Below are 18382 nucleotides of genomic sequence, written 5' to 3'. Positions count from 1 at the left end.
TGCCCTTCTTCACCAACTTCGAAAATGGGAAAGCAAAAAAAACAAGATGCAAGAGAAACGGACAAAGTTGAGGGTGCGAGCGGAAGGCGTTTATTTAGCGAGCTGGAAGGGGTGCAGCGTAAAGATTCCCCATACAATGCTACTCCAAGCATTATTGCCAACTAGTGTACTTTGGGTGAGGTGGACCTATTCTTCCTGAAAAACGCATCGTTGCAAAACTGTTTCACACATTAGTACTTGATGTCACCTCAAGATGGTTGGCAGTAAAATAGGATTGCCATTACGGTATGGGAGAAAGTTCTGTCTTAGACGATCATACTGAAATTATATTTCCGTAAATTTTATATGAGACAGGTCTGTTTCAATATGATAGGCAAAACGCTATCGTCACTTAGTGCTTCCAGATGTTTGCATTGACAACATGTGGCGCCATTATTACAACCTTAAGCCTATACTCAACGATTTGTCAAAAATATTTCTTTCCACTGCGCGAACAACCCTCTCACGGTTTCTGTTTATCATAAATATTCAAGTGGTAATAGAAGTCTACTAAAATTGGTTCCATTTCCTACGACACAACCTAATCCCAGTGATTATGATATGTCGTGTACTTTTTGAGGAGGTTCAGAAGAAAGAGTGCTACATAGAAATAGGCTTTCATAATAAATACTGCCGCGAAAATTACCGTCAAGTTTTATGTTTATGTCATACTAAGTGCGGCTTTTTATGCGATAGTTTAAGCTGTGGCCATATAACTTATAGCTGTTCTAAACTCCCGAAATTTTGTTTCTGTGATCAATAATATGATACTTTTAAGGCTACAAAAACGCCGCTTACAAAAAGATGCAACACCGAGTTCTGGAAGTGTTGACAACCGATCGTCATTTAATTACAATACCTTTAGAGCTATGCCCTGACAACTAATATAGAGTGAATCGTGTCGTCTAATAAATAGAACCCATAAAATGGCTTTCTCAACTTTAGGCACTATCACAAGAGCGAATGGTGCAGCCTTTTACCCTATATAAAATGTTCTTATACCAAATGAAAAGCTCAAGTGTTATATGTTATACGACAAAATGAAAGCTAGCACGATTATATAGCATTATTAAGTGAAATTTGCAATAAAAAAGGTGCAATTGCATCTTGTAAAAACAGTTCCTTGTAGAAAAATTTAATACGAGCCTATGCTCGAATAACGTACTTGGGAAGTAGATTGAGAAAAACAAATTGACAAATTTGTAGATACGCATCTAAAAATAATTTCTAATGCTTTTAGATGAATGCCACTATGTGGGCCAGAAACGATACCGCAAATACGTTTTATAACACACAATACTGGGTCTAGTTTATGGGCTTTAATTTTCCTCGATTCATAGAGGGTACCCAGATATAAGACCCTTCCGATGTTTAACTTGATTTCGCTAATTAACTTCTTCGGATATAAGAAAACCTTATATTTTTACTATGAAGTTTTCATCTACGTTTTGCAGGCACTTTGTTAGTTTACTTTTGAATCTGTTTAATCGTTCCTATTTTTCAATAAACTGTAATAGCTTGTAGTCTGTATCTTAATAGGGTCGAAATATCACGAGTATTTCGGGTCTTCAAAACGACGTACGTCCCTCATCGCATTATCAGAATATTTTCAGGGTCTTATGAAAGATTGGATAACCTGACTTCCTAATTAAATTCAATAATGAATAATCCATCTAATCACAAGCTCCCGTCAGACCTTGACCTTCGGCAGCCAAGCTGACAAGCGATGCACAAGCAGATCTGTGTTCATAGCTTCTGATCTCATGTTTGCTAGTCGTAGGCGGGCTATAGCATAAGAACCCTACGGTTCAGCGCGTTAGGGCCGATGATCCATCCGCCAAAACAAAGCGAGGTGCAGTACAGCTAGTTATTAGCGCTGTCGAATACAAAGGTAGGATACATCGAACCAACGAGAGCAGAGTTCATGGTACTCGTATGGGGGATTATTTGGGCTAATCAAAGGGAACGTTTCTTAAGCGAATCTATTTCTTCTCACAGCTATCGTCCTACCACCACCCGGAGATGCTCGCCTTGGACAGCTCGACTCTTCTGGTTCGGACGACAAATTGGTGCTGCCGCTCCCGAACGTAGAACGGAGCTAAGCCAACTACGCATTGTTCCACTTACTTCCTCCCCTATAGCATCCCTTCTTTCGGCCTGCCCGTTCGTTCCCCCTTCTAGTCATGCCTTATGTATATAAAAAGGCCAGGCAGCGGATAGAGATGCGTTCGCTGTAGCCTACCTGCATCTACGGTAGGGTCGGTCCTGTTGCGCCGTATAGTGTCGAAGCATGCGGCGAGATTTTATGGATTCGCCAACATCATGGCGAACAAACGCATCATATACATCATATATATATATATATATATATATATATATATATATATATATATATATATGACACGGTTCTACGTACAAAGCCTTGTGTTCGTACGTGAAACGACATTGAGCGATCCCAATGCAGTCATTCATCAATTTCTGTCACCAGTAAGTTGCTGTTGTTATTGATAACTTCAAGATTGGGTCGCTTATATACAGCGTGCTTCAAATCTTTATGGAATTGCTAGATCTCAATATTAACTAGGTATTTTATACAAAAGAAGCATGATATAGATATTTGAGGCGAAGTGACCTAGCAGATTTCACTCAGAGAAATGAGTACAGTCTATTGCGAGAATCGCACCATATTCTATGGCAAAAACTTCTTTCCTTTAATAATCATGCCGAGATAGTTGCATAGATCATAATAGTGATGAATGGAATTGTAAAAAAATTTATCTATAATATACACTTTTTGTTGTAATTATTAAAGTTACCATCATCCATCGAATATGGTCGCAAGTTATCGAAACAGGTGGCCTAGTGCATTGTTGTGCCTATCTCCTTAGATATGAATTATGGATCATTTGATTGGCCAAAAAAAGCCAGTTGTTTGACGATTCCAATTCCATAGCCTAGCATATATTGGCTTTTCTTAATTTTTTTTCATATAAAGAAAAGAAAGATCGGCCCTTATTGAAATAGTATTTTTTAAGTATAAGCACTCGATGTCTTATCGGTAAGCTGAGTCAATCCTTTTTTGACAATAGCGTCTGCTACGATTATCGGATTTTAGGCTTTTTATTTCTTTGGTATGAACAGATAGTTGAATCCAAGAACACTTGTTTGTTCAAGATTTCGCCACCCTTACTGATGTGTGGGTAATACCAAATGAAAAAAAGGACCTCTCTACAGAGATCCTTTTCTTCCACTTCCAGAGTTCTACCCATGATGTAAAGTTTTCAAGTGATTTCAGTGAAAAAAAGATTCAAAGGCCACCTGAGAATGATCCATATTCGTTCGGTATTATTTCGCTTACGATATTAGTACTTTTTTTTCTCATCAAAGGGATAAATATTTGTGGAAGAGGTACGAATAAACGTTGACAAGCTATAATCTAAGCTAGAAGTGCATTCTTCATATAATCATTATTGCCACATTATCATCTTAGGGATTGACCTTTATTTACAGCACTTCGCCGATGTATCTTGGGCATATATATCGAAAATAGTGTCAACTTTTTCTTGTCTGGGTTGTTCAACTTACGTAGTTAATCTTGTACGCGTTAAGGATCGTGAAACGCAAAATATGATCTCAAGAAAGCCATCACATTTTTTCTGAGTCATAATCTAAAAAACGTTTAGCGTGGCAAAATTTTTATCGGAGCTTACTTATAGCAGAACTGTGCGTCCTGACAGTAGAATCTACGGAGAGTCCCGTCGTGCGGTGGCGTAGCACAGAAGACGACATCGCTACAAAGGTTGTATTTTCCTGAAAGGCAGTCCTCACAATGACGACAGGGGATGCCAGGCTCGAGAGCAACACGATCACCTGGTCGCAAATAAAAACAATACTATTAAATATATTGAACATACTGTGATAAGATCGTCTGTTTCTTAGTTAATGCTTTTAAACCAAACCTGTAACCACGCAATGACGGCAAAGTAAGCATAATGATCAGTATTTGAATATAAAGCACTGGGTTGCAGCACCAAGAGAAACGTTCGTTACTGTTGTACAGTCATTAGGGAAGTAACAGCACAATTTCGAAAACGAGGAAATGGCCTGCGTTTGTGCTAGCAATGGTTCACGGTCTACTGGGCAGACTTCCCAGAATTACACTATGTCTACTTAAGTTTGCTTCGATAATAAACCTATGCCACTAAGTACACATCTTAGAACCGATAAACAGCTCTACGACAACCCTCTAAAAAAGGGCTCCTTTCGAAGTACACACAATTAACAGCTGGAACACCAAATGACAACGAAAGGACATTGTCGAGGAATAGGCTGTTGTTAACACTTTTCAATGAAGAACCTCGTAGGCTCAATGGGACCGAAGCTACATAGCTATATAGCCCCATGAGGAAATTTTCATGCATAAAGTGAACCGGAAGCGAATAATGTACAAATCAGTTCTACCTCGCACGGAAGAATGGACAGTGGCAGTTTTCTATAAATGTCGTATAAAAAAAACTTCGACCCCTAAATAAAACTCTCGGCAACCGCAATAGCTAAAAATTTAATACGTAATAACTTTTAATCATCTTCGCCCGTATTCACAGTTCAACCATTAAAACCCAATAACCTAATACATTTCTCTGCCCCGCCATGTTTTTCACCGTTTGTATTTTCTATAACACTATTCTAGAACTAAAGCTAGTTCAATTAAACTATACCGGTAGCCAATTAATTGGTCGGATTTAGCCGGCCACGTGCCTTGTAAGGCTTGCAGTGCCTTTTTGAACGGAAAAGCTCAAAGGGTAGATATATCGGTTGAGTGTAATAGAAAGCACTGAGAATTGCCAATCTTTATGAGGTCATGAACAGATCTTTTTCGAAATACTACTTCAGCAATTGTAGGCAAAACGATAACAAATCAGATAAGTGACTTTGCTATGATAGATGCTATCGATTGTACATGTATGATGAGTCTGTAATTTGTTCTGCTACATAATAATTATTTTGTACGTCGCGCTACACCATCAATTTTGCTATTGCCGAATCGTGTTAAATAAGTTAAGTCAGATCACTACCAGTGGGTAATTAGAGAGACTATGTATGTCTTCTGTATAGTTCTATCTCAGATGATGAATATTGTTAAGCAATATGTTTTTCGCGCTTTTGAACAACGCTCACAAGACGCTTCGACCTGGAATGCTCAGTTCCGTGGAAAATTACCTAAACAATTGTTTATATATTTATTAGCTAGGATAATCTATAGAGCGACACATTTTGCATATTCGTAAAAGCGCCATTCCTAACGATCATTGCTGACCTCGGCTATAGCTTCGGTTCGGAGTGTCATGGAGAGGCTGGCTGGTCCCTCGTTCAATTACGTGTCATACACAACAACAGCAACCCAGGTCGGTCACATCTGGATTATACGGTGGCCATACGTGCTTTCGAAGACATGCTAAGGTTCAAGCAGCTAGCCCTAAGTAATCGGCTAATATAAACAAAATCACCTCGCCACTCTCCAGGCGCTAGTTACTCATAGCCGCCCAAAAAAAAAAAAATTACGATCCTACACTTCCTCTCTGAGAGAACTGGAGTCTCTCAATGTCAGAGAATTATTTTAGCCTTTAAGGAGCATCTGGCTGGCTTCCACGACATGTACACATGTGCATGTACTAAATGCATAGCTCAAGTCTTCATAAATAACCATTAACATGAAAGCAATAATCAAATTCACTTTTTTCGCTTACAACAACCTGATCAATACATTGATATCAGGGATGCATTTTCAGACAGTGTCGACCAACTCGAGTCCTCGTGAATTTTCCATCAAAGTGTGCCGAAACCTGCTAGCCTTCTTCAAAAGCCGCACGCTTCCATGCGAAGCGGCACACGGTCGACTTCGGAAAACCAGAGAAATTTATTGTCTAGATGGGGCTACGTCTACATCCTGAGTTCGTTCACGTCTTCCACGAACGAGCTCTTCTCTTACAAAGCCAGTTTTAGATTCGTTTTCCCATTCTTGAAGCCATAGGCGGTTAATAAAGTCCAATCATTCTTTATATATGGTTAAATTGAGATCGCTTTTTTGCCCTAAGAGCTAGCATCTTACTTGGACAAAGTGTTTTGCCTATGACGACCTAACGACAGTGTTAAAATAGTTTCTGCAAATATTTCAGCTGGAGCATCATCTGCACATAGTATATATGTATATATGAGTATATATGTGCAGATAATGCTCTAGTCTACGTTATATCAAAAAAAAATTCAGCACACATTTTAAGTTTAAGAGCCCAGTGCAAAGAGTATTAGACTAACTACTGGGGGGTAAGTTAACCATTGTTTAATTAGATTAACTTTTCCATTGAGGTTCCAGAATCAGCAAAAAATAGTTGACAATTAAATCTTATAGTTATTGCGGATCTGTTTCTTTTGCTAATGCCAATCTCTCTCAGATTCATCGCAAACCATAGTGATAATGGTTACAATTTCAGTCACCGCCTGATTGGAAAATTCGAACAGACATTTGCTTTTCTGCCATGTTTCGAAGACAACCCTCTAAACTTCCCGTGTCTTTCTGTGTGTTTCCTATCTACTTTAAACTAGGCTTTTATTACAGTGCTAGATTCTGAATAAATACATTGTTAAGAATGGCATATACCTCTCTTATTTATAAATATCAGCCTGTATATAACGACCATGAGACGCTTCTAGGTAGCAAGTAACGTGGAGATATATTTCAGGGTGACCTGTACAGACTGATTGCAATTCTTGCTATTGCAGCAAGCGCTTAAATGTAAATGAAACTGTCTAAAGAAAATGAAAACTACAGTGAATTAAACTCAGTGGTGGTACCGCGTTTGGTTTAGGGTTTGTATCGAGTTCGCGGAATATCATTCAATAGGTACTGATTCGTAGCCTAGACAGGCTTTTATGAAGGTTGGAAGTTTACTTATAACCGGTAAAGGCCTATGCATATAAAAAAAAAAAAAAAAAAAGTAAAACAGTGATACGTCAAATACACATAGGCTCAGTGGTCTGACATAGAAACCGTGAAGAACAGCCGCAGTTGTGCGAACCGTATTCAGCACAAAATAGCGTCTCGCTTATCTCGTACAATACTTTAGATCGTGAAATATTGAGCAATGTACAAAGTACTCTTTACAGCTAAGTAAAGTTCGCCGGTTTTTTTTTTTTTTTTTATTTAAACACAATAATATTGTACATTTCAAATAAGATGGACGAGAAGCCATCGATGTAGATCGAACTCAGGGAACGTTAGAATTTCACTTCGTCAATGACTGATGGGATTTAAGTGAAACTTGATGCCCTTTATGGATTGTTTTTTCTTAGCTATACAAATACGTAAAAAACAAAGTTTTCGAAGTTCTTCCCCGTACGTTCACGTTACTTTCTGAGCTATTCGCCAAAGATAAATGCCCAACGTTCGCAACCACCCAATCCTGATAGCATAGTTTAGTTGCCCCATATTATTGGTTGTACTATTCATGAAGAAAGCTTATTTGCAGGCGAGCGAAACACTCCGAGAACATTCAATTCCCATTTATTATGTATATTGCTATATATATTATGTATATCTAAACACCACCGACTCAATGGACCATTGTCTTCATAGAGAGAAGCCACAACAAATTACTACCTATATATATATATACATACATATATATACTTCTGTGTACCTGATAATCAAGTACACAGACAACCACGACAATGCTCCGTCCCGGCTGGAAACTATCAGCTACTACTAAAACAAAGTATTGCGTTTCACTTTCGGATTTACCTCCAGGGTCTCTCTGTTTCGGGGATCAAAAATCTGTCGTGCACCCTTCACGTTTGCTTCAGGTTCCAAATATTCCTTGAAACAATACTGAAGTAACTTACTATAGTAATGAGAATTCTCGATGTAAATTAAGCATAACGATGTATGCAACATAACGACTCTAACATAACGGGCGTGATGACTATTATAGAGTCGTTACGCCCGTTATCATCAAAAGGGGTAAGATTCTTGCATCAGAAGCGTAAAGGTCCTAATATGACTGCCCAGTTCAGAAAGCGACAGACCCTCATATGACATGTTCCCGCAATACAGTGACCTCACACGCCATCTAAAATATACTGAGAGACGACAGTTGCGGCAGTTTAAGGCCATATGTGCATTATCAATTAGAACGCTGTCTTCATTGGCAGTATCATTGTTTTTATGCGACACTACCGACAACTAATTTTTGTGTGTGCGGCGTGATTTTCGTGTACATACGAAATTTTACGTTTCGGCTGCTTTCTCTGTATCCCTTACTTGGGGTAATATCGTGACAAACAGCGGTAAATTCAATCTATTTAATATCATAGAAAGGAAATGAAAAAAACGGAGTTAATAACTATTTTTTCCCGGAAATGTAGTGTTAAGATAATTATGAGATAATTGCATTTATATGCTGAAGTGAAAAAAAAAAGCGTCGATAGCGATAAGCGCTTCGGATAAAAGTTTCGGATTTTACATGCAAAGGCAAATAGTCTGCTCGGTCATTTATTAATTACCAGCATGTCTGTTCTATCGACATCTAGATCTTTTCTGATCAATTATATATAGAAAGGTCAGGAGATATTAAAGTAACAATCTAGCCCATTCGTTTTCAATATCGACTGAATGATTACTGATCTTCTTTCATTTTTTCCAGAAAACGAAGATAGGGAGCACGGCAAATCCGGCATGATTTGCACCAAGAGTCAGATAAAATGTTCATTATTGGTACCAATGCTATGGAACATTGTTTAGATTTGCTCGGACTCAGCATTGCGTCTATTAGCGGCTTCGCAACTAACGAGAGGGCTTTGACGACGATCCTTGTTTTACATAATTTGTCACAGCAAAGACTGACGAAAATATCCTAAAGGAAACACGGCAGCTCATGCTGGAACATCGCCACGTCACCTTCAAGCTGCTAGCAACAAGGTGAGACAAAGACTATCTAAAGACAGAAGATTTGCTTATAGCAAGGATCGTGCCGAAGGACCTAAATTCTACGCGAATATGTCAGTAACGATTTAACGAGTAAACAGCTTCAGTAGGGAGCCCGATTGGCTCTAACACATCGTTGCGCGTGAAAAAACGTAGGCGTATGGATATGGAATAGAATACAATATAAGAAGAGGTACAAAAGCGAATTATCTGAGTTTCGCTTAGACTAATCCAGTATAAAAATTTAGGCCAAAAATTTGATTCCCTTACCGTTTTTAAACTTTTGGACTATTATGCTTTCGTTCTAGATGGTTCTGCTACTACAAGAAATAAACCCAAATAGTTCTTGGAATACTGCAGCCCTCCACAATAGTGGACCCATCTCTTAATGTGGTGTCAGCTCATATCGCTTTTTATGGAAGAAGCTGAACCTCTTGCTTAAAATAAAAATATGTGCACGAGATCCGGCAGCCCCTGTGATATTTGCTTTTGTCCAGGCTCAAGAACATTAAAAAGATCAAGCTTTGAGATACCGCGGAGATTCAAAAAAAAAACGACAGCAGAGCTTATATGTAATCCTACACACGAAAAAAACCGCTTTAACGACTGGAAAAACTGACGACACGTGCCTTAAGGCTGGCGGGGCTTACTTCGAACTGGACAGCGAGAGATTTAGGCGATTGAGGTACAGTTGGAATAGAGTGAAGTAGGCGACACTTATATGGCGGACGGCGCTCAAGCGTAAGAATACTAACAGGCATGAATGCCTAGCTGCTGTTGGTTTTATGTAAAAACGCTTGCAACAAATAACTTCCTTTTCAATAGGCATTAAGCTTCGCTTGAATAGTAAAGTAATTAAAAGTTCTCATTATTATTAGAAGGAATCGAAAGAACTCTCCTAGAGTTCTTCTCCTAGAGATAAGAGTTTCCCCAATCAGGCCGTGGTTGTACTGTGCTTGACGTTCCTATATGTGGTAATTATTAACAAATCAGGTGAGAAATACGTACGGAGATAAATGTCCTCTGCGTACGCATAGCCTCTTCCAGCACAGACTCTATCGTAAAATAGAACAAGATACACTATGACGAGGCTAACTACATTCCAGGTAATGGAGACGAGACTGAAAGCCTTACAGAGATTTGCCGACATTTTATATAACAGTGACTGCTAGAAGTTCTTTTACTGATTGAAAGAACCACCAACAAACATAATTTATATAAAAATAATAACAAAATAGGTTGATTCATCACTAACCACCTTATAAGCACCAAGCTTCAACGTATCGGCTTTTGGAACCCATCCAAAAAATGGCGGCTAGCGTGGCCTGTTTAAAATCTAAACTTCCTCACGCCAACATATGAGCATCTTTGTGAAGCTAACTCACCAATACATTGACTACATCGAGAGTTTTTTCTGTGTAGACATGTAGAGGTGGCAGGCTGTTAAAAGATCGATTTCGGAATGGTAAGCTAAGCAACCTTACAAGTGACGTCTCCTGGTAAGAAAAACTGAATAGGCAGTAATCGACACAAGGTGGTGGCACTCGACCTAGAACAACAATCAAATTCTCCGAGAAAAGACGTTGCAGCTGTGGTACTAAGCGGTGATAAGCTTAGTCGGATGGCATACCGACAAAGCCGCTTGAATCCTTGTACATATAGCATGGAAGAACAGCCCAATCTGATTTGATTCATATATATATATCGTGATCAGAATTGTTCCTCCAACAATCTTCATGATCGTATTGATTAATGAATCGTATCAAACGATCAGAGTTCCATCGCCGCTTCAACTTTTTTGTATTAAAAATTTGAGTTTCGTCTACCCAGCTGATTTTGATATTCCAGGACCTACGGCAACAATCAGCGGTGTTTTCAGCTAGAGGTTGACTAATGCTGTGTCATCAATGATCCTACAATAAACCGAGAATGAATACAGTATGTATATCAGGCCTGTTCGATTTCGTCAACGTGGACGGCTGTCACCAGCAATGACGTTGTCGATATCTTGATTTTGAACACTTTTCCAATCGTTTCCCTTGCGTTTTCCTTGAAGCAACTTAATGCCACCATATCCCAGACAGTTCGACTTTCCTCCTCGTTACTCAACTTCACTTCTCTCCAAGTTTCTTTATATGTATATTGTACTTTGCATTGCAAAAGCACATTCCTTAAGTTTTACGTGGTCCGTTTTTAGACCCAGTGACATTTCCTTGTTTTGATTATTCATACAAGCAAAAAAAAAGCCGGTTTTATGCGTAGCATGTATGCTGTCTCGTTGAAGAATCAGAAGACATGTACCAAACGCCAAGCTGTCTTTCGTATAATGGCTGTTGCTTTTCTGTTGGCAGTAGAAAAACAAAAGCATAAAGCCTCGATCTCAAAGACAACGCTCGCTGCCCAGCTTCACTCGCAGTACAGAATCTCTAGGCACTACATCAATGCATCAATTGAGATTTGTTTGTTCATTTGAAGTAGCCGTCCGATTCCTTGATGTATTTTCAGGGAGACGCTCTAATCTCGTTTGATACATGGACAACTGCAGTCAAAGAATTTTAATTTACCGTGACAATGTTGGGATATATTGTCCCCGAAACGTTTTATGTACGGCTATGATGGTCTTCTACTACTATAATTTAACAGATGACTACAACAGAAACTTGATTGAAAACAAGACAAATTCTCCGTCTTCATGTGTTACGATGTCTCGCTCCGTAGTTCAGTTGATTCTGTTTTTAACTATCATCGATCGATGTGCTAGTAATCGTTTATTCGCTAGTGATATCGAAAAAAGAAAAAAAGATACGAACAAACATTATTGCACAGTAAATTAATTGTTTCCAGTGAACGTGTTGTTTTACCCTCATTAAATGTGGCCTTCAATTATTTACAGAACCTATAAAGAGCAGTAAATAAATCCCAAGATGGTACCTTTACTTGCATGAATATCCTCATCTGTAATCCCGATTTGCAATCGTAACTTACCGATTTTAAGGTTCTCAACGTTAGCGCCGACTTTGCTAACCACTCCGGCAGTTTCATGCCCAAGTATAATTGGCTTGGTGACTACAAATTTACCAATTGCCCCATGCACAAGGTAATGTACGTCAGAGCCGCAAATGCCAACGCTACGAATGGACACTTGAACCTCTGCAAGAGAAACGAAGGACGCATTGTCAAACAACCCGAACTAAAGGTCTAAGGAGTACAAGGATATTGTACCTGTCAACTGAACTAGGAACAGCGCAGTGTCTAGCACGCTGCCTTCTGTGTCCTCCTATAGAGGAGGTAGTTCCTCTGTAAACGTTTAAACCTTGACGTACAAAACAGACTAACTAGACGTATTTACGATAAAACAAATCAATTAACGTCATTAGAAATAGTATGTAAGCCGAAAGCCCTTGAGATCTAGATTCAGATAGCGGATAAAGCAGTATCATTTGCTCGAAAGTAGCAGCCGATAGGTCAATAGAGTGAATGATATACGTGTAGAAAATGATTTTCGATGGCCGATGTGGTTCTCACCTGAAATCTTAAAGGGCAACAAATTTGTTTACGTTTATGTGCCATACGAACGCTGTTCGTAGCTGGAAATACTTAGATGCTAGCGAGGCGTAACCGTGAACTAGCTACGTGGCCAATAGGCTTTCGGCGGATACAGGGTACCGCGACATGCATTTATAACCACTCACTACCGATTGCGTTTTTTTCTTCACCTCATTCATTACGTTAACGACATAAATGAATATTATTAGTGTTATAAACATGAATGGCTAGAGAGCATTGTTCTTGGGGCCTTTACAGATCCTGGTCTCCATGGCTTCCATGCGAACCTGATCATACCATTATGTCTTTTTTTGTCCTCAAGGTGATGTCGTTAGATGTCGGTCGAAACATTTACGAACTCGCGATCTAATATCGTATCGCCAAAGGGATAGTTACTGTGCCTAAATCAACGTTTTGAATCTACTGAAGTTCAGTTTCCAATTAGTTATGTACACTTGCTCAGATCCGTTTAGTAATACATGTGTCTATTTAGTTCAATAGATGATAAACTCACCATTAGCCTTTGGCTCCATGATTACCGTCTGTTCCTGCATAAACAAAGGAAAAGGCATTTGAAGTTTTTCATCCTGAAGTTTTCCCGTACCATTACCTTAAATCTACTTGGAAACTACATTGTAGAGGTACAATCTCAACATTGCTTAAAAATTCTGATGAAAATAGATTGGCGAAATGAAAACGAAGGTGCCGATGAATCCGTATTGTAAATATACGTGACCAGTCATGGCCAATTCTGCCCAGTGGATGCGAACGTAGCACGAAGCTGTTTCTTTGGATATGCTATACCACCCCATTTTCACGTCGCAATCGATATCGAGCGATACCATTGTATTAACTGACTGAAATAATATAAAACAACTATAGCCCACTCTCACCACTAAGTTCTACGTTACAAAGAAGCACTATTTAGGAAGACGCGAAATATCAGTTCTGACACCGGCTATTTTTTATTCATTTATTGTAATGTTAGTAAAAAATGCGACTTATTATCTGCTACTCATCTTTAGATGTTTTCTTAATGGTTACCAAATAATAGAAACACACATATTACATAATATGTGCCGTTGCGACCCCCCAGTCTTTTCCAACGAGACGCTTGGCCGTCCCAAAGTACCCGAATAATGTGCTCAATTACTTGAGCTATAACACATCTCTAGAAAATCTTCAGCAGATAGTAACTTTCTTGCTTTTCTCGAACGTTCACGTTACCTTAATTTCAAAATTATCGGTTTCATTAATAGATAATTTCATAACGTCTACCTTTTCTTTGAAAGCTTCCTATGCACGTTCGAGTTCTGAGCAGATTAGAAATTTGAGCTACTTACCAGACGCATGTCTCCTTTCTTGTACAGGACACAGCTAAGGTTATCCAGAGGTGCCATAGTTTTATTTTTGATCCGAGTCCTGCAATTAATAGATGGATTAAAATATGCTTTATGTAAATTCAGCAGGTTTACTTGCACATTAATTTCGTACACGGAAATTCCGCGTTGATCGATGGCAAGGCATCGTTCCTGCCACAGTGAACAGCGACGAAAGTGTGTGTGTTCTTTCTGCCTAGCTTGGAAATGTTATTTACAGCTGTACTCACTCACTGATCAAAAATTATTGCAACAAATCGAATATTTAACTGATTTTTTGTACCGTGTTTTTCAGTTTTTATACCGCAATTTCAAGCGTGTCACGTTGCTCGTCTGTGATAGTTCTGAAAATAACATACTTTTTAATGTTCACAAATTGCAAAGGTTCTGCGGAATTTTTATTAGCCTTTGTTGGATTTCATCCGTGTGCGAGCTGCAAAGTTAAATCACTAACTTAGAACGTGCCTTCCAGTGTTTACTATTCTGATTTCTGATTCGATCAATCGGTAACGTTTCAATCAATTTCAGCGTATCCGCTGATAACACCAGGATGCATAAGCTAAAATACAAATAACAACAGAACAACCTTGTTTTGTACAAGAGACGTCGTCACCAGTTACGTATCAATAAATAACGAAGAAAAATTCATAGTACTTGGGTGAAATTTTATGACACGCACAATTTCGTTCGTTCGTTGGTAGACATAAACAAGTTACGAGTGAACTAATCTCTCAAGTCGCCTGATTCATTGTTTTCGATTCGACATGTATGGCAAATGTATGTTATATTTTATAGATTTTTTTGAGGTCATACTCGAACCGAGTAACTTGGGTTAAGTTTGTTTGACGCGGAGTGATTCCGCGGGTTGCTCTCACTTATATAACCGGTAAACATACAAGGTAATATATTCCACCAGATGCTGAATAATAGCTGTTGGTTGTTTTAAAGATTTATTAACGACGTATTTATAGATACGCTTCCTTTAACGTCGGCATCGTGGCGTAAGTGCATCTTCAGTGCGTTGCCGTGCTAGCATCTGTACTGGCTCAAATCTCGGCCTTGACACTCCCGAAGTTGATCAATGGATTTCTTGAAAGCCAGCTCAATTTGCAATCATACTGCTAAAGTCCTACGTAATAAATGAGTGTTCATGTTTACTCTTGGCTCGTACGAGTTGACACGACGTCGTCTTCTGGCTAATAGGAACATATTTCGTAATGGTTCGAGCGACGTCTTTCACAGTTTCAACGCGACCGAGCTCGTTGTTTATCGAATTCTATTTTGCTCATTCTTTGCATTTAACACTTAATGGAACAATCCCGAACGGGCAAACAAAGGCAATTCGAGTAGAATGTGGCTTTGAAACAATTTCTCCTTTTGTAGCTTGACAATGCCATAGAATTTCGAGGCAAAAAGGGGGGTACATAGTTAATCACAGAAGGGGAACAAAGCCACTGGTGCATAACACTAAATAGTTGGCCGTATGGTGGTTGCAGACAACGTTATCTCGTTAGACGCCTCATAGACTCGTATTCTGTGTAATGTTAAGCAACCTTCGTTGGATATCGAATCTTGCAATACACACAAAGCATTAAATAGTCCATTTAGCAGTTTGTAGATAGAAATAGGCCTGTATTTATGGTCTCTGTCTCATTGTGCTGTTGTGACAACTGATTTCATAAAATGGTGGATCAGATCTTTGTTCGATAGCAAACTGGTCTATATCTAGAGCCGTGTGACTTGACAAGACAAAATTGAGGATTGTTCAGAAAAAAGCTAATTAAAGGATCGTACTCAGGCCGTAAATCAGAAACACAATGATAAAAATAGAAAAATTACCGAAAATTGGATCGTTTTTGATTTTCTGATCAGCGAAACCGCTAGAAAATATTCAATGGTCGCGTACTTAACTCTATTTACTGTGTTCTATCAACATTTAGCTGCTATATATTTAATTAGATTGAATCTGTTAATTTCAGTTTTTCCTCTGGCTGATTAGGCTGTTATTAAAAAAATTCCCAAAATGTGTTTATTATTTCCCCTCGTATTTTTTCAAAGCTCAAGCTAATTATTAAATTTTTGGTTATGCTGCAATTGCCATTGAATTCCTTAATTTACTCGTTTTACAGTATATTCAAGTGGAAGATGAATACATGGATAATGGGCCTCTAAAATACCTGCCATGGAATAAACACTGATCTCGCTTTATAGACGCGCAGTGTAAGGTAAAAGCTTCTTGTCAGCTTTAGGGTTATATATATATATATATCCCTCGGATATATTACATCAATATGGATGTTATCTATTTTGACCCAAGGTGAAATTTGGATCCCGAATGTTTGTAAAATCGCCGTAGTTCGCGTATTCCAGCCTATCATATAACTAAAAACGCGATATATATATATATATATATATAGTAAAATGCTTTCAGGGGCTGTGAAGAACAAAAATACACCACGAAGGCATTGTGGTACTCTGGAGGCTTTAAGCGTAATAATAATAATAATAATTTATTTGCGATACAAATGAAGTTAACTCGTGGGTAAGACGAGCTTTGCTTCCATTATCTATTCCTTCCCAAAAAAATATTCTTCCAGACAGTTTCTAAAGCTTTTTTAAATAATAATAATATATAAAATATATAATATAAATGTTAATCATTGCATGGTTACTAATGGAATACATCTGATCTTTCATTGAATACATCAAAAACTACCTACGAATGCTAAAAGCGAACAATGCTTATGTAAATTTACATAACAAAGTAAATCATTCACAAGCAACATGGCTCTCATGAGCCCTAACGATACCGACGATATAGAAACACATGGGCTCCAGTTCATTTTCAGAATCAAGGATATCGACACTAACAATAGACTTGATACTCGAGTACCATGAAACTGAAACTGTGAGCAAAAGAGAAATCAGGCATCGGTTCGTGCGACTCAGCGCAAAAAAACCAGGACATCTAATATCTAGATAATCAAATATACGTAGATCCGGAACAGAACCTTAGCACCGAGTTCATTACTAAACAGTTCCGCACAAAACCCCCTTGCAAATGCGTACAACTAAGAGCCATACTAGTACAGTTTGAACCAACTGCGCATAGAACAAAAGTGAAGTTCCGGAAACTCCTCTCTAATAAATACATCGTGGAAGATCCAATACGGTTGCAAGAGGAAGCGTCGTCGTCCCCCATTATACGAACGGCTTATACGTTTATAGAGAGATTATACCTAACATTACAAGTTATATCATTACTGTTCCATTAATTCATTTGATCGCCATGCTACCAGAAAACAAGACTCATATGAATTGGAGAAATTATATATATTTTATGCAAATTTGTTGTTTTTAACGGTGGGGTTAGTACCGCCATAATACATACTGACAAGGCTTCATAATGATTTGGCATCAAACCCTTTATAATAATAATAAGTACTCTTTTCTTCCTGATTACCTTTATTCTAAATAAGCCTTAATATTAACGTGTCGCGGGTACGTTTGGAGTGAAAAAGCTTCACAGAAATGGTTATAGTTTGCAATCTGTGCATTTTTGCACCATATGATAATAGCATCGTAAACACTGTGCGCAGTAAAATTTAAATTGCCCGCCAAGTGAATGTGCAGACCGGTGACCAATCAACAGAGAGAATATCGAAAACGCTTCAGTGACGACTGAGATTATTTGTGCTATATATTCCTATGGCGGCTCGGCTCCGGTATGGGAATAAGTGACAGAAAATTTCCAGTTACAACAATAGATTCAGAAAGTAGAACTTACAAGCGACTCAGGTCCTTTCTTCTTGGTGCTTCATCGAGGAATATCACTTGATATAAAAAATGGAAACACGAATATTTCTCACTTGATAATTCACAAATTCGTATGTGCGTGACCGAGTAAAACAATACTTTATTCATTAATAAAGTAATAATTATTGTACGAAATATCAGACAAGTGCCCGTCTAACGACATAATGTAAAGCAACAACCAAAAGTACACTTTACCACTTGGACGATGTGTACTCCCGAGAGTGTTTAGATCATCAGCTGATACTCGATGGTTTATTTACAAGCAGAATAACTACAGCGAGGATTCTTTTTGTTGTAAACATTTATGGGCCAGTTTTGTGTTGATGTTGACTTACGCTTTAGCCTTGAATCTAAAATACGCTAATTCACAAACGACGTTTTTGAAAATTTACAGACTTATACGAAACGATAGCTGTTAACAGGTTTCTGTGTAACTCAATAATAATTAAGAAAAAAAAAAAAACAGTTATGGGCCGCAACATTTATCTGTTGAGTGAGAAAATGGGATGTGTTGATAAAGAGTAGCGGAAAATCTGTTCGATCTAACTTCTGCATTTTCGTCTTAAGGGTATCGTCATTCGAGTTCTACTAGCCAAAGTGATAGAGATGACCATATGAGTAA

General features: G+C 38.3%; 1 protein-coding gene and 1 long non-coding RNA gene across 4 annotated transcripts in view; one reads left to right on the top strand and one right to left on the bottom strand.

Moving 5' to 3' along the window:
* LOC111269148 (sorbitol dehydrogenase) overlaps window positions 1–18382 on the bottom strand; it is a 56282-nt gene that overhangs the window by 36183 nt on the left and 1717 nt on the right. Inside the window, exons 1-5 of one of the 2 annotated variants that reach the window (XM_022848547.2) lie at window positions 17956–18035; window positions 13909–13987; window positions 13080–13113; window positions 12005–12169; window positions 3750–3909 (exon numbers count right to left, since the gene is read on the bottom strand). In XM_022848547.2, coding sequence (XP_022704282.1) covers window positions 3750–3909; window positions 12005–12169; window positions 13080–13113; window positions 13909–13965 — 416 coding nt within the window. In that variant the 5' untranslated portion in view covers window positions 13966–13987; window positions 17956–18035. Of the gene's footprint in view, window positions 1–3749; window positions 3910–12004; window positions 12170–13079; window positions 13114–13908; window positions 13988–17955; window positions 18036–18382 lie in introns of those variants that run through there. The other variant, XM_022848546.2, reaches the window with a different exon arrangement.
* The window catches only part of LOC111269149 (uncharacterized), an 8740-nt gene continuing 7558 nt past the window's right edge, over window positions 17201–18382 (top strand). Inside the window, exon 1 of one of the 2 annotated variants that reach the window (XR_015314486.1) lies at window positions 17201–17669. This is a non-coding gene — a long non-coding RNA (uncharacterized LOC111269149). Of the gene's footprint in view, window positions 17670–18143; window positions 18329–18382 lie in introns of those variants that run through there. The other variant, XR_015314485.1, reaches the window with a different exon arrangement.

This window comes from Varroa jacobsoni, unplaced genomic scaffold, assembly GCF_002532875.2.
Source record: "Varroa jacobsoni isolate VJ856 unplaced genomic scaffold, vjacob_1.0 scaffold_1358, whole genome shotgun sequence".
Lineage (NCBI taxonomy): Eukaryota > Metazoa > Arthropoda > Arachnida > Mesostigmata > Varroidae > Varroa > Varroa jacobsoni.
Note: the sequence above shows the minus strand (reverse complement) of the source record. Positions and strands in the feature narration are given on the sequence as shown.